General features: G+C 39.0%; 1 protein-coding gene across 1 annotated transcript in view; it reads left to right on the forward strand.

Moving 5' to 3' along the window:
* The window catches only part of NOX3 (NADPH oxidase 3), a 40510-nt gene extending 27630 nt beyond the window's left edge, over positions 1-12880 (forward strand). The window contains exons 11-13 of the mRNA XM_066180466.1: positions 6216-6362; positions 9545-9669; positions 11962-12880. Coding sequence (XP_066036563.1) covers positions 6216-6362; positions 9545-9669; positions 11962-12088 — 399 coding nt within the window. The 3' untranslated portion in view covers positions 12089-12880. The remainder of the gene's footprint in view (positions 1-6215; positions 6363-9544; positions 9670-11961) is intronic.
* Positions 12881-13711: the final 831 nt, after the last annotated feature.

Here is a 13711-nt window from a genome sequence, read left to right on the forward strand (position 1 = left end):
CTGCTATCTTAAGGGGAAAATAACAAAATTTAACTATGCATCAATAGTATACTTTAAGGTGTTAATTCATAGGGAGAATTAGAAAGAATTTTGTGTAGGTGTGCCTGCAAAGATAAATGCATCGTGCGTTCTGCCACGGTTTTCTGCTATATAGTTCAGTTTTTCTGAATTCCTGTGAAATACAAAATTATCAGGATTTCTACTTGTATTTTTTTATATTTTGGCTTCCTTATTGGTGCAGTGGGAATAGCAATGTTTATTTTTCACAGGTGTTATGAGGCTAAATTTCATCAGTGCTTGTAAAATATTTTGAAAGTGTGGATGAAAGGTCATGGGGAAGTTCACAGCATTACTTAAAAAAATTTAGCAGTCATCTCAGTGAGAGCGATTAATCTCAGGGTAGCTCCACTTTTTTTTTTCCCCATTGGTTAAAAGCTTCCACTTGTGGTATAATTACAAATAATTTAATCTCCCTCAAAGTATTCAGCCCTCTCTTTCTGCCATGATGAGTACCATAGAAATGTCTATTAAGGAAATAAATAAGAGGTTTTTCTTTTTTTTCAACAACTTCGTTTTGATTTGAGTACAGCTATCATTATGGTTATTGAACTAATATTTCTTAGTGTTGCCCACATATGGTTGAGATATAAATACTCAGAGTTTCCATAGTGTCTGCAGCTGTATAATTTAAAAAACCCAACAAATCAAAAGGATTACACATTTATCTAATTGATTCTTCACAATTAAATAGCCTTAGAGCCCTCATTTCCCCATCATTTTTTGCATGTACTACTAGTCATGGCTGGAAAATTTCTACTGGCTTTAGTTATGCATAATATGATTTTTTTTTCCACATTAGTGGTCTCATTTTTCAGATCAATTGCTACTGAAATTGATAAAATTGTACTGATCCATCAGATTCTAGTCTTAGCAAACATTCACTTTCTCTTCCCTACAAAAGACATAAGAAAGGTCTTACTATGTACCACCAAATATCCATCCAGCCACATATCCTGTCTCCAATGGTGGCTCTTCATGAACACCTAGAGAAAAGTATATAGACCAGAAAAATCAGATGGTGATTGGTTTTCACAGGAGACTTTCTCACCATTGAGTGACTTGTAGCTCAGTAATGCCTTGATTCAAGAGCTGCGCTTCTGTTTTTAATATCTCTTTGTGACTTTTTCTTCCATGAAGTAGTATAATTGTTTTTAGAATCCATGTAGACCATAGAAAACCACAGGATGGTATGGCAGTAAGTTCAGTTCATACTGAGAGGAAAACACAATCAGCCTCTTCCATTCATTTTGAGACTGACTTCCCTGCCTGAGGTAAATCTCTGCACCAGCCCCCAGTTCTTCTGCACAAAAATCATGTGTTGAAAATCTCAAAACCTGGGCCCTTTTTTCTGTCAAATGTAACCATCTTTCTGATCTTTTTTGATAACAGTTTAAGCTTTTTGCTTCAAATTTAGGAATATGATTTCAACCTTTTTTGCATTTATAGGAAAGGCCGTTTGCTGCCACCCTAACTCTGGGTCAGTGCCTCCTGTAGGCTGCCAAGCCCCCACCCCCTGCATGCCCCAGGCTGCAGGCACTGTTGTGCCTTACCTTGAGTGGCTCCCTGAATTAATTTCACAGAGGAAGACCTCTGATTTTTTGTTTGGTTGGGTTTTTTTTTTTGTTTTGTATGCTACAGCCCACAGGTAATTTCGTACACTCAAGAGCATGAAGGACTGAATGATTGCAGGGAGGTGCCCACCTGCAGGTGTAAGAGGTTTTTTGCAGGGATATTCATGCCTAAGAGGGAGCAGCAAGAGTCAGGGATGAGGGGTGTCCTCCTTGGACACCCCTTTAGTGAAAAGCTGGCTTTGCCCAGAGCTGCAGCTCCACCTCTGCCTTAAGGGAGCAGGGAGAAACAGACGGATGCTCATCAACAGATAATTATTAATGACTTTCCTCATGATTGAAGCTGATTTACAAAGAATGCTCTTTCACCTTACAGGAAAGAGGTAATACAGCTCTTGCTCTTGTCCATTGTACAAAATTCAGGATGTGGGAAGCTGAAGGATAAATATCTATGAATTGCAAGGGAGCAGAGCATTACAGAAATAAGCAACTATTCAAACCCCTGCTTTGATCTGATTAATAGCAATACTGCATCTAACTCAATTTGCAAAAAGAGCACTTGGAAAATTTAAGACAGTTTACTTGGGCAAGCCATCAAGCTGACAAATGCAATTGATGGCAGTAGGGTGGGTGGAGACTAACGAAACATAAATCTAAACCAGATTTTAAGGGTCCTAAATAATTGCAGTCAGTTAATAGTATAGGCTTACAAGAAAAAACAAGATTCATAATCATCTTTAATTATAGAAATGTACTGGAACTACTTTATTCTACTGTTTTAATGAGGATTAATATTTTTGTGCATTTATTGTATTTTAATTATGTATGTAATGTGTTGTGCTGTGCTATGGGCAGCCAGTGTAAAGAAAGGAAGAGTTCTTTGTAAACACCATTTATTTTAACATATTAGACTAGAAGTCCTCTTTGATATAAGGGAAATTAATTCCTTTTACCCATAGGCCATCCTTCTTCACTATCTCTTTTCTTTCTAAGATTATAATCACAGCCAAAAATACTTCTAATAATTACAGGCCTTCATCACCAAATGCTTGCCACCTCTAATGTGAAAATCAGAGGCAATGCAATGGGTGCCGCGGGATGAGCTTAAGGAATTTTTGCAGCTTCAGAAAGCTGCATCCTTTCCTGAGAGGACTGTGCCAGAGGTGGCTTGATCCAACCAGTTGGAATGGCTGTTACTGTGACAGCCAGGCCTGCAAACAGCTCAAAGCATTCCCTCAAGATCCATAGTCTGATGTTCTGGAAACCAGTTCCCAAATTCGAAGACTGTATTGTCTCAACTCATTCGCCAGCTTTTCTTCCTCCTTCTTTGAATGTGCTTATCTCCCAGTCCTGCCCACATGCTCCTAGTTGCTACCCCATGAACAATCCTTTATTGGTTTAGAAATACATATCTCCTCTCCACACACATGTACTAAATATACATTTCCATAAAATGAACTGCTGAAAAAACTTGAGAAATAAGATGATCAAGTAGAGTCTGGGGGAAGAAATTTCTCACTACAAATCAACAGCTATGCTGTGATACAGACTGACAGCACTCAGTGGGCTGATTTTCAAGGTGCTGAGTATATAGAACAAGTGGGGACTTTAGGACTCAGACACAAAAAAGCTACAGAAAGGTTAAAGCTATAAATCTTACCTAGTTTTGGTAATTTAAAATAATGCTATAGTTGGCCACAAATATGAAATTCTATAAAGTCAGTGGGCTTGCTTTTTTACTCATAACCTATGCCAGTGTAAATCATCAGCAACCCCCTCCACAAAGCAATGAGGTCATATTTAAGACAAAATATTGAAACAGAAGGGGAAAAAGCAAACAGCCAAGATGGTTAGTACTAAAGTTCCACCAACAGTCTTATTCCTGGGCTGTAAAAACACCCTACTTAACCCTGAATGCCTTATCTCTGCCCCTGGGATCATACATCATTTATATTTCTTACATAAACCGCAGATGGTCCCTTACAGTACACTCAGATCTAGGAAACATCTCAAATTACTGTTAGTGTCTTCCACCAAATCTCCACTGAAGCATGGTATTACCACATTTTTCTTCCACCACCTTACCAGAAGTCTGACAACCTAGTATATTAAATCTTCGGGAAATCTCTTTATAGCTTTCTGGTTTCTTTCTCTGGTTTTTCATTTCAGAAGTGTCCAATACACATTTTTACCTCATTGATCCGGTGGAAAAGGGCTACAATTTCCAAAACATTGGATTCACCACAATGATTGCCTTGGGGACATATCTTCCAGATCACCTTTGATATTGCAGTATAATAAAAGACAGAGGGGCTGGTGAACAGAAAAGGAGGTGGGTTGGAGGAAGCTAAGGGATTTCGCAACAAAATAAAAATCACAGTCACAATAAAATAAGTTCCAATCATTCAGTTTTTATAAGCTTATACACTGTCCTTCCTGCTGTTTCTTTCACATCTGAAACTGATTTTTAGACTTCTTTATGTTTGTGAATTTCTTCTTTGGATAAGTTATGAAAATACACAGCCTGCAGGGGCCCATTCGAGGTTTGGCACCATCTGGTCAAAATAATGGTACGGTGTGTGGCAAGAGCTACAGAATTCGAGTAATAAGAATTGCAATCATATTTATCTTGTAACTGTGCTCCAGATTGCCATTAGGGTAGTGCCTGGGCAGACAGCCTGTGAATTTCAGACATGCATCCTCTGGGTAGAACAGAAACTCACAGCTGAGTTGTCTCCACATCTGTATTGGCTTCATACAAGGCACTGAGCTGAAACCAGGTGATAGACTGGACCCAGTCCTCTACACAGCATAACATTGCTAGAGGAGATTTCCAATTGGGAAATCATGATGGTGCTAAAGACTTCCTGAGGTAATTCCTGATGGGCCTAGGAATGACTGAGTTTCAGTGCATTGATAAGATCTTGACAATGGAATTTCACCAGTCCTGAGGCAGTTCCTGTTGCAAATTTTATTAACTTGCACAAAGACTAGACATTTGCAAATGGTCATCAGAAACCATTCCTGCAGAAGTGGTTTCTGAACATAATACTATAGGACAGCCTTCTAGAAATAACTAATTAGTTAGAAGATGCTTTATATGCACTTAAGACAACGGATCAAAATAGATCATGCATATGCAGGAGTGGTCACAATGATCCCTGGGCCAGCTGGCTATAAAAACCTCACAGAAAAAGTTTCTTGTGGACTCCCACTGTACCAGCTGAAGGTGCCAGAGGAATGACTCTAGAAATAGAAACTCATCATCTTATGGACAATGACTAACAGTCTAGTTTGAAAGATTTTTTTTCCTATGCAAGCATTTCTTTATGCCAAGATACTAATAAATTAGCTTTTTTCTTTAAAAAAAAAAAAACAAACCAAAACCAAAACCCAACAAACTCTGCTATATTTTTGATTTACTGCAGTAGAGTAGAAAAAACTAAGCCATAGGAATGATTAAAGGATGCCTCTCAGTGACAGATCCCAGGAATGTTTGGTTTGCCATAGACACAATTATAGGATAATTTGATCCCATCCTCTAGTTTCTATCTATGGAACAAAAATTTGATAACAGGCTCTCCAATCCAATAGACAAGAAACAAAAAAGATGAAAAGTGAAACTAGTGAAATCTGGATGAGAGAAATTGTGTCAATTTTTGATAGAGAGGAGGGTTTCAAAGCAATAGAAAACCGATCATGGGATAGCAGTTCATTTTACCCCTTTGGCAATTGTAAATTTAGTTTCAGGTTTCTCTAGGAACTCAATGCTCCAATTTAAACATGAAATACATTTTTTAAAAAGGAATAGGGACTATTTCTCACCTGTTTTATACAGGGCATATGACTTGAAGAACACAAGTACTGTTGTATTTCTCTGGGGAATGGTTATTCCCCCCAAGACCCCTAATGCCTGTAACCATATGGTTTGACCTTTCCTTCCTTTCTTGACCTAATTGCCTGAGTGCCAGCCATCCCTTCCTGAGTGGAAGACTAGATAAAGACCCTGTATTTCCTTGTTCTTTCTCTTGCCCCCTGGAACCCTTCAAGAATAAACGCCTTGGAATAATCCTGGAGTAAGAGCCTCTTTTGGAATCTTTTGTCCTGTCCCTCTGAGATATCCTTCCAAAGCCCCTCAAGAAACTGAGCTAGTCCCAGGGGGGCTGCGAAGGGATATTTACAAAGTACCTTTTGGCAACACCAAGAGTTAGCCTATGGCATAAGGTCTTGAGAAACAGAGAATTCCTTGCTTTGGTGCCGAATAAAACTGAAATTAAATAAATCCAAAATTTCAAATAATCATCAAATTATTTGCAAAAAATGAAGGGCCAGGTATTATAAGTTAAAGCAGAGATGCACTGGCAGGAATATATAGGACAGGCTACTTTCACTAGTGTATTAATATATTCAGTCATTGTTTAAGATGAAAATCAAAATTTTAAATTTTCAAAATGATGTTTAATTATGTTTACTATAAATTTAGAGTGGTGAAGAATCACACACTATATGGTTAACAAATTGAGCCAGTAATTAGGAAGTTTTATTGAAAGTTTGCTTTTTGTTAAATCTCTTTGCTTTATTTGACAGGTTTATTTTTACTGGATTTGTCGAGACCCATCAGCATTTGAGTGGTTTGCTGATCTTCTGTTCCATTTGGAAACAAAAATGGCTGAAAAATGGAAAAATGATTTTCTAAGCTATCATATATTTCTTACTGGCTGGGATGAAAGTCAGGTAATGATGAAACTGTTACAAGTCAGAGTTAATGTACCTTGCTTTTCCAGTATGGTAACATATGGAACAGGAACAGCTGAATAAGTGATGGATGAAGCAAAGACAAAGAACTGTAAATACGAAGACACTAAGATGTCTGTTTACATCACACATTTAGGGAAATGGGAATGGAGAAACCAAACCAGTGATTGCTTCAGTCCTGCATCTTGTCTTGTCTTGGACAAAGATGGTTACCAGGTGTCTCACAGAAAAAAAGCATACAGCTTTCAGGAGCTCGTGAAGGGACATTTTGTCTATGTCTTAGGAGCAGTCTTTCATTAGATTCTGTCATTTTTGTGCTGAAATGTGGAGGGCTGTCTAAAAAGTGTAGGTTTCATTTACTCTTATTATTTACTATAGCTTCTGTTGTTCACATTCATATATACATATATATGTTTTTTCAGTGCATTTTTGAAAAGTACTGCACTTGGAACATTTTGGCTACGAACTCCATGGTCTAATTAATGTTGTTTGAAAAGACATTTTCTCTGACTGACTTCAAATTTTCCATCTCATAATTTCATTGGATCATACCACCTCAGGTGCTTAATTCTTAGACTGGGTCAATATTATTCAACTTCTTTAGTCTTCACTTGAACACAAATATGTTGATTCTCTCTCTCTCTCTCTCTTCCCTTTTTAATAGATCACTCAGATCATGCAGTGATAAGTTAGGCACATGCCAGAAAAACTCTAACACGGAAGTCTTTGCTCTACTGTTTTATTTCCTGCTGTCTCTGTTGAATGAAGAACTGCCTAGTAGAGTGAAAAAAATACAGATTTCATAGAGTTTTTCCTTTTCTGCCTCTGCTGATACCCTTGTTTGAACCCCCATTGTTTCTTTCTGCTTTCCTTGGAGTTTCTGTCAAGTAATGAGGTATGTACATAAAGCTGTATTCCGAAAAATCTACTGCCATTGTGAAGAATATGGCAGTTATAGAAACTACTGCTCTGCATTAGCAATATCACAGGGTATTACCTAAAACCTGCTGTTAAAGAAGCTATTGGGGAGCCTAAGAACACACAAAGTTGCCGTCATTTTCAACTATCAGCTCACTTCCCTCTTGGGTAAACATCAGGCCAGAAGTCAGGTAAGGTGACAACTGTTCTTGCTGGGGCATCTGTCTCTCTTCACTCATGTGCCCTGCACTTTTCTGAAAGGACTTCTCTTCAACCCCATAATATCTCAGTTCCTGTCAGAGGAATGTTATTCAGTGGCTGTTTCTCCCACTCTGACCTGGGCACTGTGCTCAGTAACATCATCTTCTTCAGACACACACACAAAGCTCCCTAATCTTACAGGACTCAGTTGTTTTTAGTAAATTGCCGTTCATCACCCATTAAAACCTGAGCTTCAGCACCAAAAGTATTTAAATGATGTTTTACTTCTCCCCTAGCAAAAAAACAAAACAACATTCTCTGGGTTCTCTGTCTCACCATACAGTGAAGTTGAGGATGGGCATTTTAAACCTTCTATTACACTCTTCTTTACTGACATGTGTCTACTCATCAGACATGTTTTCAATGCTTTGAGTTTTTACAGGTTCCATGTTGGCGACTGATAGTCAGCAGATAAGGCACATGGTCTGCCTCTGCTTGGGCAAGCCCCCTGCAATACCCCTGAGACTCCTAGGCAACCTTAACACTGTGAGCAGTTGCAAAGGCTATTATCAAAAATCCTGGGAAACTTCCACTTAATGAGAACAGCCTATCTTCTCAATGGGACAATTTTGCTGCAAAAAAATTCAAAAATTCTGCAGTCTTCTACCTCCCACTCTTACCAAACACTTTAAGTTCTTTCTTAGACTATTCCAAATCCTTCATGACAGTGGCTCAAATTAACAAGAAGCTTTTAGAAACACAACCTCTTCTGACAACTTTGCTTGACGAGAATAATTGAGTTGGTAAGGAACATGGAAGACTCATTAGAAGAAGAAATATAGAGTATTCCTAGGAAATGGATCTGAATTTCAGCAACCACCTCTGCAAAAGATGATAATGATACTTAGTTCATGCTAGGGCCTGGACTAAATGCAAAGTCCATTTTTAAACATACTTTCCTCTGTTAATTTCTTGATAGTGACAGCAATGATGATAGTCCATAGTGGAAACAAGCACATTACTCCTACACAGTTAGGAGTGACAGTGGTTTTTGTTTCTAAATGCACCTGAGAAGTACTCAGATAGCACGGTGATGGGTGTAGTTTAGGAGCTGAAGGACAGTAAATGCAGAAAATCAGATATTTTTTCCTCATACTTGGGAGCTGAGGAGCTCACTTGGTTCAGTTGTTCACCTGAGGTGATTCACTTTCTGCACCTGCCTCTACCTGAGGAGAAAATTCAAAACATTTGAGGGTTTTACACAGAGTCACAGAATAGTTAGGGATGGAAGAGACCCCCAGAGATCCTCCAGTCCAACCTCCCCTGCCAAGGTAGGGTCACCTAGAGCAGGTTAGACAGGGACTTGCCCAGGTGGGTTTTGAATACCTCCAGAAAGAGACTCCTCAACCTCCCTGGGCAGCCTCTTCCAGTGCTCTGCTGCCCTCACTGAAAAGAAATTCTTCCTCATATTGAGATGAAACTTCTTGTGTTTTAGTTTATGGCCATTGCTCTTTATCCTGCCACTGGACACCAGTGAAAATAGTCTGGCACCATCCTGCTGACACCTGCCTTTAAGCTACTTACATGCATTAATGAGATCCCTCACATTTTCTCTTCTCAAGACTAAATAGGCCCAGCTCCCACAGTATCTTCTCATACAAGAGATGCTCTAGATTCCTCATGATCTTTGTGGTCCTCTGCTGGACCCCTGTTTTTACCCCTGCAGAGCTGGTATATCCACTGTGTTTTCCATCAGCACCAGAATGCTCCAGACCTAGCTCTTAGGTACCTTTGGAAATGTTTTTTACAATTCTAGTAATATTGTGAACTCTCAAATACTCATCTCCTTCTCTCTGCCTCTCCCTCTCCCTCTTCCCTCTCCCTCTCCCTCTCCCTCTCCTTCGCCTCTCCCCCCATTTGATAATTACAGTTTTCTTTCCCTCATTCCATCTTTCCCAGCAAAAGAAACATTATTGCTTTTGCCTCTTACTTGGAATATATTTTTTTGACTCTAAAATTACTATCTTGTAAATTTGCCTTAGGCTACTCACATAGCCCTACATTGTGATGACAAGATGGACGTAATTACTGGTTTGAGACAGAAAACCTGTTATGGAAGGCCAAACTGGGACAATGAGTTCAAGCAACTAGCTGAAAACCATCCTAGGTAAGGCAGGCTGGTTTCTAACCTTGTTAGGTAACTCTTCTCTCAGCACAAACAGTGGGAGGAGGGGAGAGCAAACCTTTCTAAATGACCCTTTTAAAATAATTTCTTCTTTTTTTGCTGTGTGGAAAGAAGATTTATGCTTAATGAAGATTTTAATGAAGAAATCTCGGAAAGAGAATGCCAATAAAATCTAATTTTTGGACAAGAAAATCTAATATTTAGAAGTATTTCAATATCCTGGCCTTTGTCCAGATATAATTGAAACACACAATCCAATTACTGTTCTGCACAAAGGACAAAGTAGCATTAATTTCCCTTGAAGATGGTTATTAAAGAGATAAACTGTGATTTTTTTCTTATGATGTCAAGGATATGTTTGTTCCCCTAACATATTTGGCCGCTCTTGCAAGACTATGCTGTTCTGTTATTAGTTCATCTCTGCTGGCAAAGACAGTTCATTTGAACTTGGTGGATTTGCCAGTGGTCTGAGAAAAGCTTCTTTGTTCCTGAAAGCCTTTGAAGCAAGAATTTGAAATATTTTGTGTTCAGTAGTAGAAAATTCCAGAATCTTTGTGACTTTGTGATTTCCAAACATTTACCTGCTAATGCAAAATAAAGGCTTGCACTTGGGAGACAGAGATACGAAAAGAAAAAGGAGAAAACTTTTTTTAAAAGATGAAAAAGACCCAAGAAAAAGCTGAAAGGGAGGAGATCAAAGAGAATACAGTAAGCTACAAGAATACCATAAAATTGCAAAAATAACTGTAATAGAGAATTCACTTGATGGAGGTCAAAATAAATACAATCAGGAAATATGAAAGATTAAAAGCATTAAAAGGCCAAGAATAGAAAATATGACTTTTGAAAGACCTTTCATAGGGATTCTACTACATAAACAGAGCTTTTAAAGTTATAGTTGAAACATTACTTTTTGTTAGTTACTTTTGCAACTGTTAGTACAGATGAGATAAAAATGTTTTTCTGCTGCTCAAAGGGGATATGGGCATTAACTTTCTATACTGGATCTTGGGGTAGTTCCATAGAAAGCCAGTCCAAAACTGACAGGTGGTGGTTTTTTTTTTTTTTTTTTTTTTTTTTTTTTTTTTTTTTTTTTTTTTTGTGAGCCTAGATGCCCGTGTTTATGTTCAATGTTAAACCTTTAAATAAAACCCTGGCATGAAATAAGGATTGCTTATGAGAAAAGAATAACCTGTTTTTTCTTGCTCTGACTCACAGAAGATTCAAGAGTCAAACAGACTCTTCTTTGAGTTTCTATTGTGTGATGAAACACTGAACTTTTAGGATCTGACTAAATTTCGTGTCCCCGCGCCTAGGTTGATGGAGTTCCCCCTGGCTGCAACAGTGTCTTTTAGCAGATTAGCCACTTCAGGTGGAATACACCACTTCAGCTTAAACCTGGTGCAACTGAGAACCAGAGCAATATGGGCACGACTTCTGGGGGCTATGACTAGGGAACCAAAATCATATCCACAGCTCCTCCTTTACAGGAGCAAACCTTTTTAAACTCATGCTATCACTTGTCACTTCCTCTGCATTTCTGCAGATTGAGCTTTCCCCAGCAGTGCAGCACTTCTGTGTATCTGTGTCTGTCAATATGTTTTAGAACAATATGTGTAGTGTACACGGAGGCAAACAGTTTAGGCAGTTTCTAGCAGGCAACCAGGTTACCAGCTCCCTGCCTGCTCGTGCACATATGAACACAATTGTTTGTTACATTTGTCACATTCTTATTTTATAAGAAGTACCTATTTGCAACTGTTGTTACTAAATCAGCCATTTTAAAATTGTCCGTAGGCAGAAAAGTGTTACAGTGCGGGATGGGGGGGGGGGGGGGGACAGGGGGGACAGGGGGGAGGGAGGGGGAGAGGAGAAGAAAACTGAGCATTTTGAATATTTTTTAGGAAAAAATTAACTCAGCTGGAGAAAAAGCACTTAAAATTTTCAGCACAAGCACTATGTTTGCCTCTCTGATTGAAAAAGCTATGAATATCAAAACCAAGGAGTTACCATTTAAAATATTTTGTGACCTCCAATATAGCAATCTAATAAATAATGTAATAAGACATAATAAACATGAAAGTATTAAAATTATTATACTCTAATCTAGCAACACAAATCATACAGTGCATAACAAAGTATACAGTAACAGATTTTTCAAATGTATATCTCAAAAGGCCATTTGCAAAGATACAAAGCTGGAGGCAGCAAAAAAGTACAGTGTATCCATTTCCTCTGCTACTCTCATGTTTTTTGTTGTTATTGTGATTACAGCAACAGTATTGGTGTATTCTTCTGTGGACCCAAGGCTCTCTCTAAGATCCTGCAGAAGACATGCAACTCATATTCGTCAGTTGATCCAAGAGGAGTTCAGTTTCACTATAACAAAGAAAGTTTCTAGGCTGTACTTCTTAACTGTATAATAGATATTACCAGATTGCGTATTTTTTTCCATCTTCTCCCACCCTCTGCTCATTCTGCAGCATTAAGACGAGACATTAAGAGTTGCAAATTGAAATAGATATATTGATTTCAGCAGAAAAATGCTATCCTATGCCAGCTAAAGATTTGGACTCCTTCCTTGGCCTTTTCATTGCTTACTTAATGATGCTGTGAATCCCTCTACACCTGTGTGAAAACACACACAAACCATAACCTTTAAAGAAAAAGGCATAAGTAAAATGGACATTAAGAGCTGCATTTACGGTTGGGTATGATTGCAGGCAATACATTCCTGCTGTTTAAATCATGTCCTTTGAAAGTTTTCCTTCCTGGTTTTCTGATTTTACCCCCCCCCCCCCTCCCCTGCACACACATCCATATCCACATTACCTTTTGTGCCACAGCAATACTATTTCTATACACTCTGTCAAATTCCAAAGGAGCAAATTTATTTTGCCCTACCAAGCTATGCACCATTTAAACTTGACATTTCTATGGGAATGGTATCTGTGTGTCCCATGGTTTAATATGTACTTAGGTTTAACTGGCTAAGGGAACTCCAGAAAATTTTGCACTCAGCAAGTGGATCTTGTGAGACATGCAACAGAAACTGCGGAAAAAAGTTGCATGACAGAGTGATTGAGGTGGGAGGGGACCCCTGGCTTCTACGCCAGATCTCTTGCTGAGAGCTGATTCTGTGAAGAGACAAGTGACATTAGCATTCTCCCATTCCTCAGGAACCTTCTGACATCACCGTAACTATTCAAAAATAAAGAATGGCAAGTTCTTTCGGCACTTGCGGATGCATCCCATCAGTTTCCATGGACTTGTTTAAAATATCCCTAACCTAATCTTCCTTTACTGAGGGGAAACATGAATTTTTTCAGATCTTCCCTCTTGCCTGAGAAGCCAGGGATCTCTGAATGTCAGCCTTAGCTGTAAAGGCTGAGGCAAAACAGGAACTGAGTACCTCTACCTTCCTCCATGGCCTTGGGTGTCAAGCCCCCACCCCATTCAGCAGCAAAGCAACATTTTCCTACCCTTCCTTTTGCTACTAAGGCATGCACAGCAGCTCTTCTTCTTGCCCATTTTCTTCCCTCACCATATTTAACTCCCAGTGGGCTTTGGCTTTCCTGACCCCATCTCTGCACACTCATTGTCTCTAAATTCCCTGCTTCATTTGTCCTTGCTTCCACCTTTTGTATGCCTCCTTTTGTGCTTCAGTTCTTTCAGGAGGGATTTGTTCAACCATATGGATCTACTACCACCTTTGACTGGCTTAGTCCACAGCAAGAGGGATCATATTTGAACATGGGGAAGGTGATTCTTGAAAATCCTCCAGTTCCCCTTGACCCCTCTTCTCTCTAGGACCACACTGCATAGGAAACTTCTAGGCATTGTATCATCCTGTGTCCTCTCCATGCCATGTGTATTAGTGTACATGCACTTCAGAAAGGCATCCAGTCATGTGCATTTTCCAAAAGAGGTGTTAGAGATTTCTCCAACCTGCTTTTCTGTAGGCACTTTCTAGTTTGTGTGGATACCTTGGAGTAGGCCTCCTTCTGCCCCGTTTTTTTGGTTG

This window comes from Chamaea fasciata, unplaced genomic scaffold, assembly GCF_029207755.1.
Source record: "Chamaea fasciata isolate MVZ Bird 193981 ecotype frontalis unplaced genomic scaffold, bChaFas1.0.hap1 SCAF_3, whole genome shotgun sequence".
Taxonomy (NCBI): Eukaryota; Metazoa; Chordata; class Aves; order Passeriformes; family Sylviidae; genus Chamaea; species Chamaea fasciata.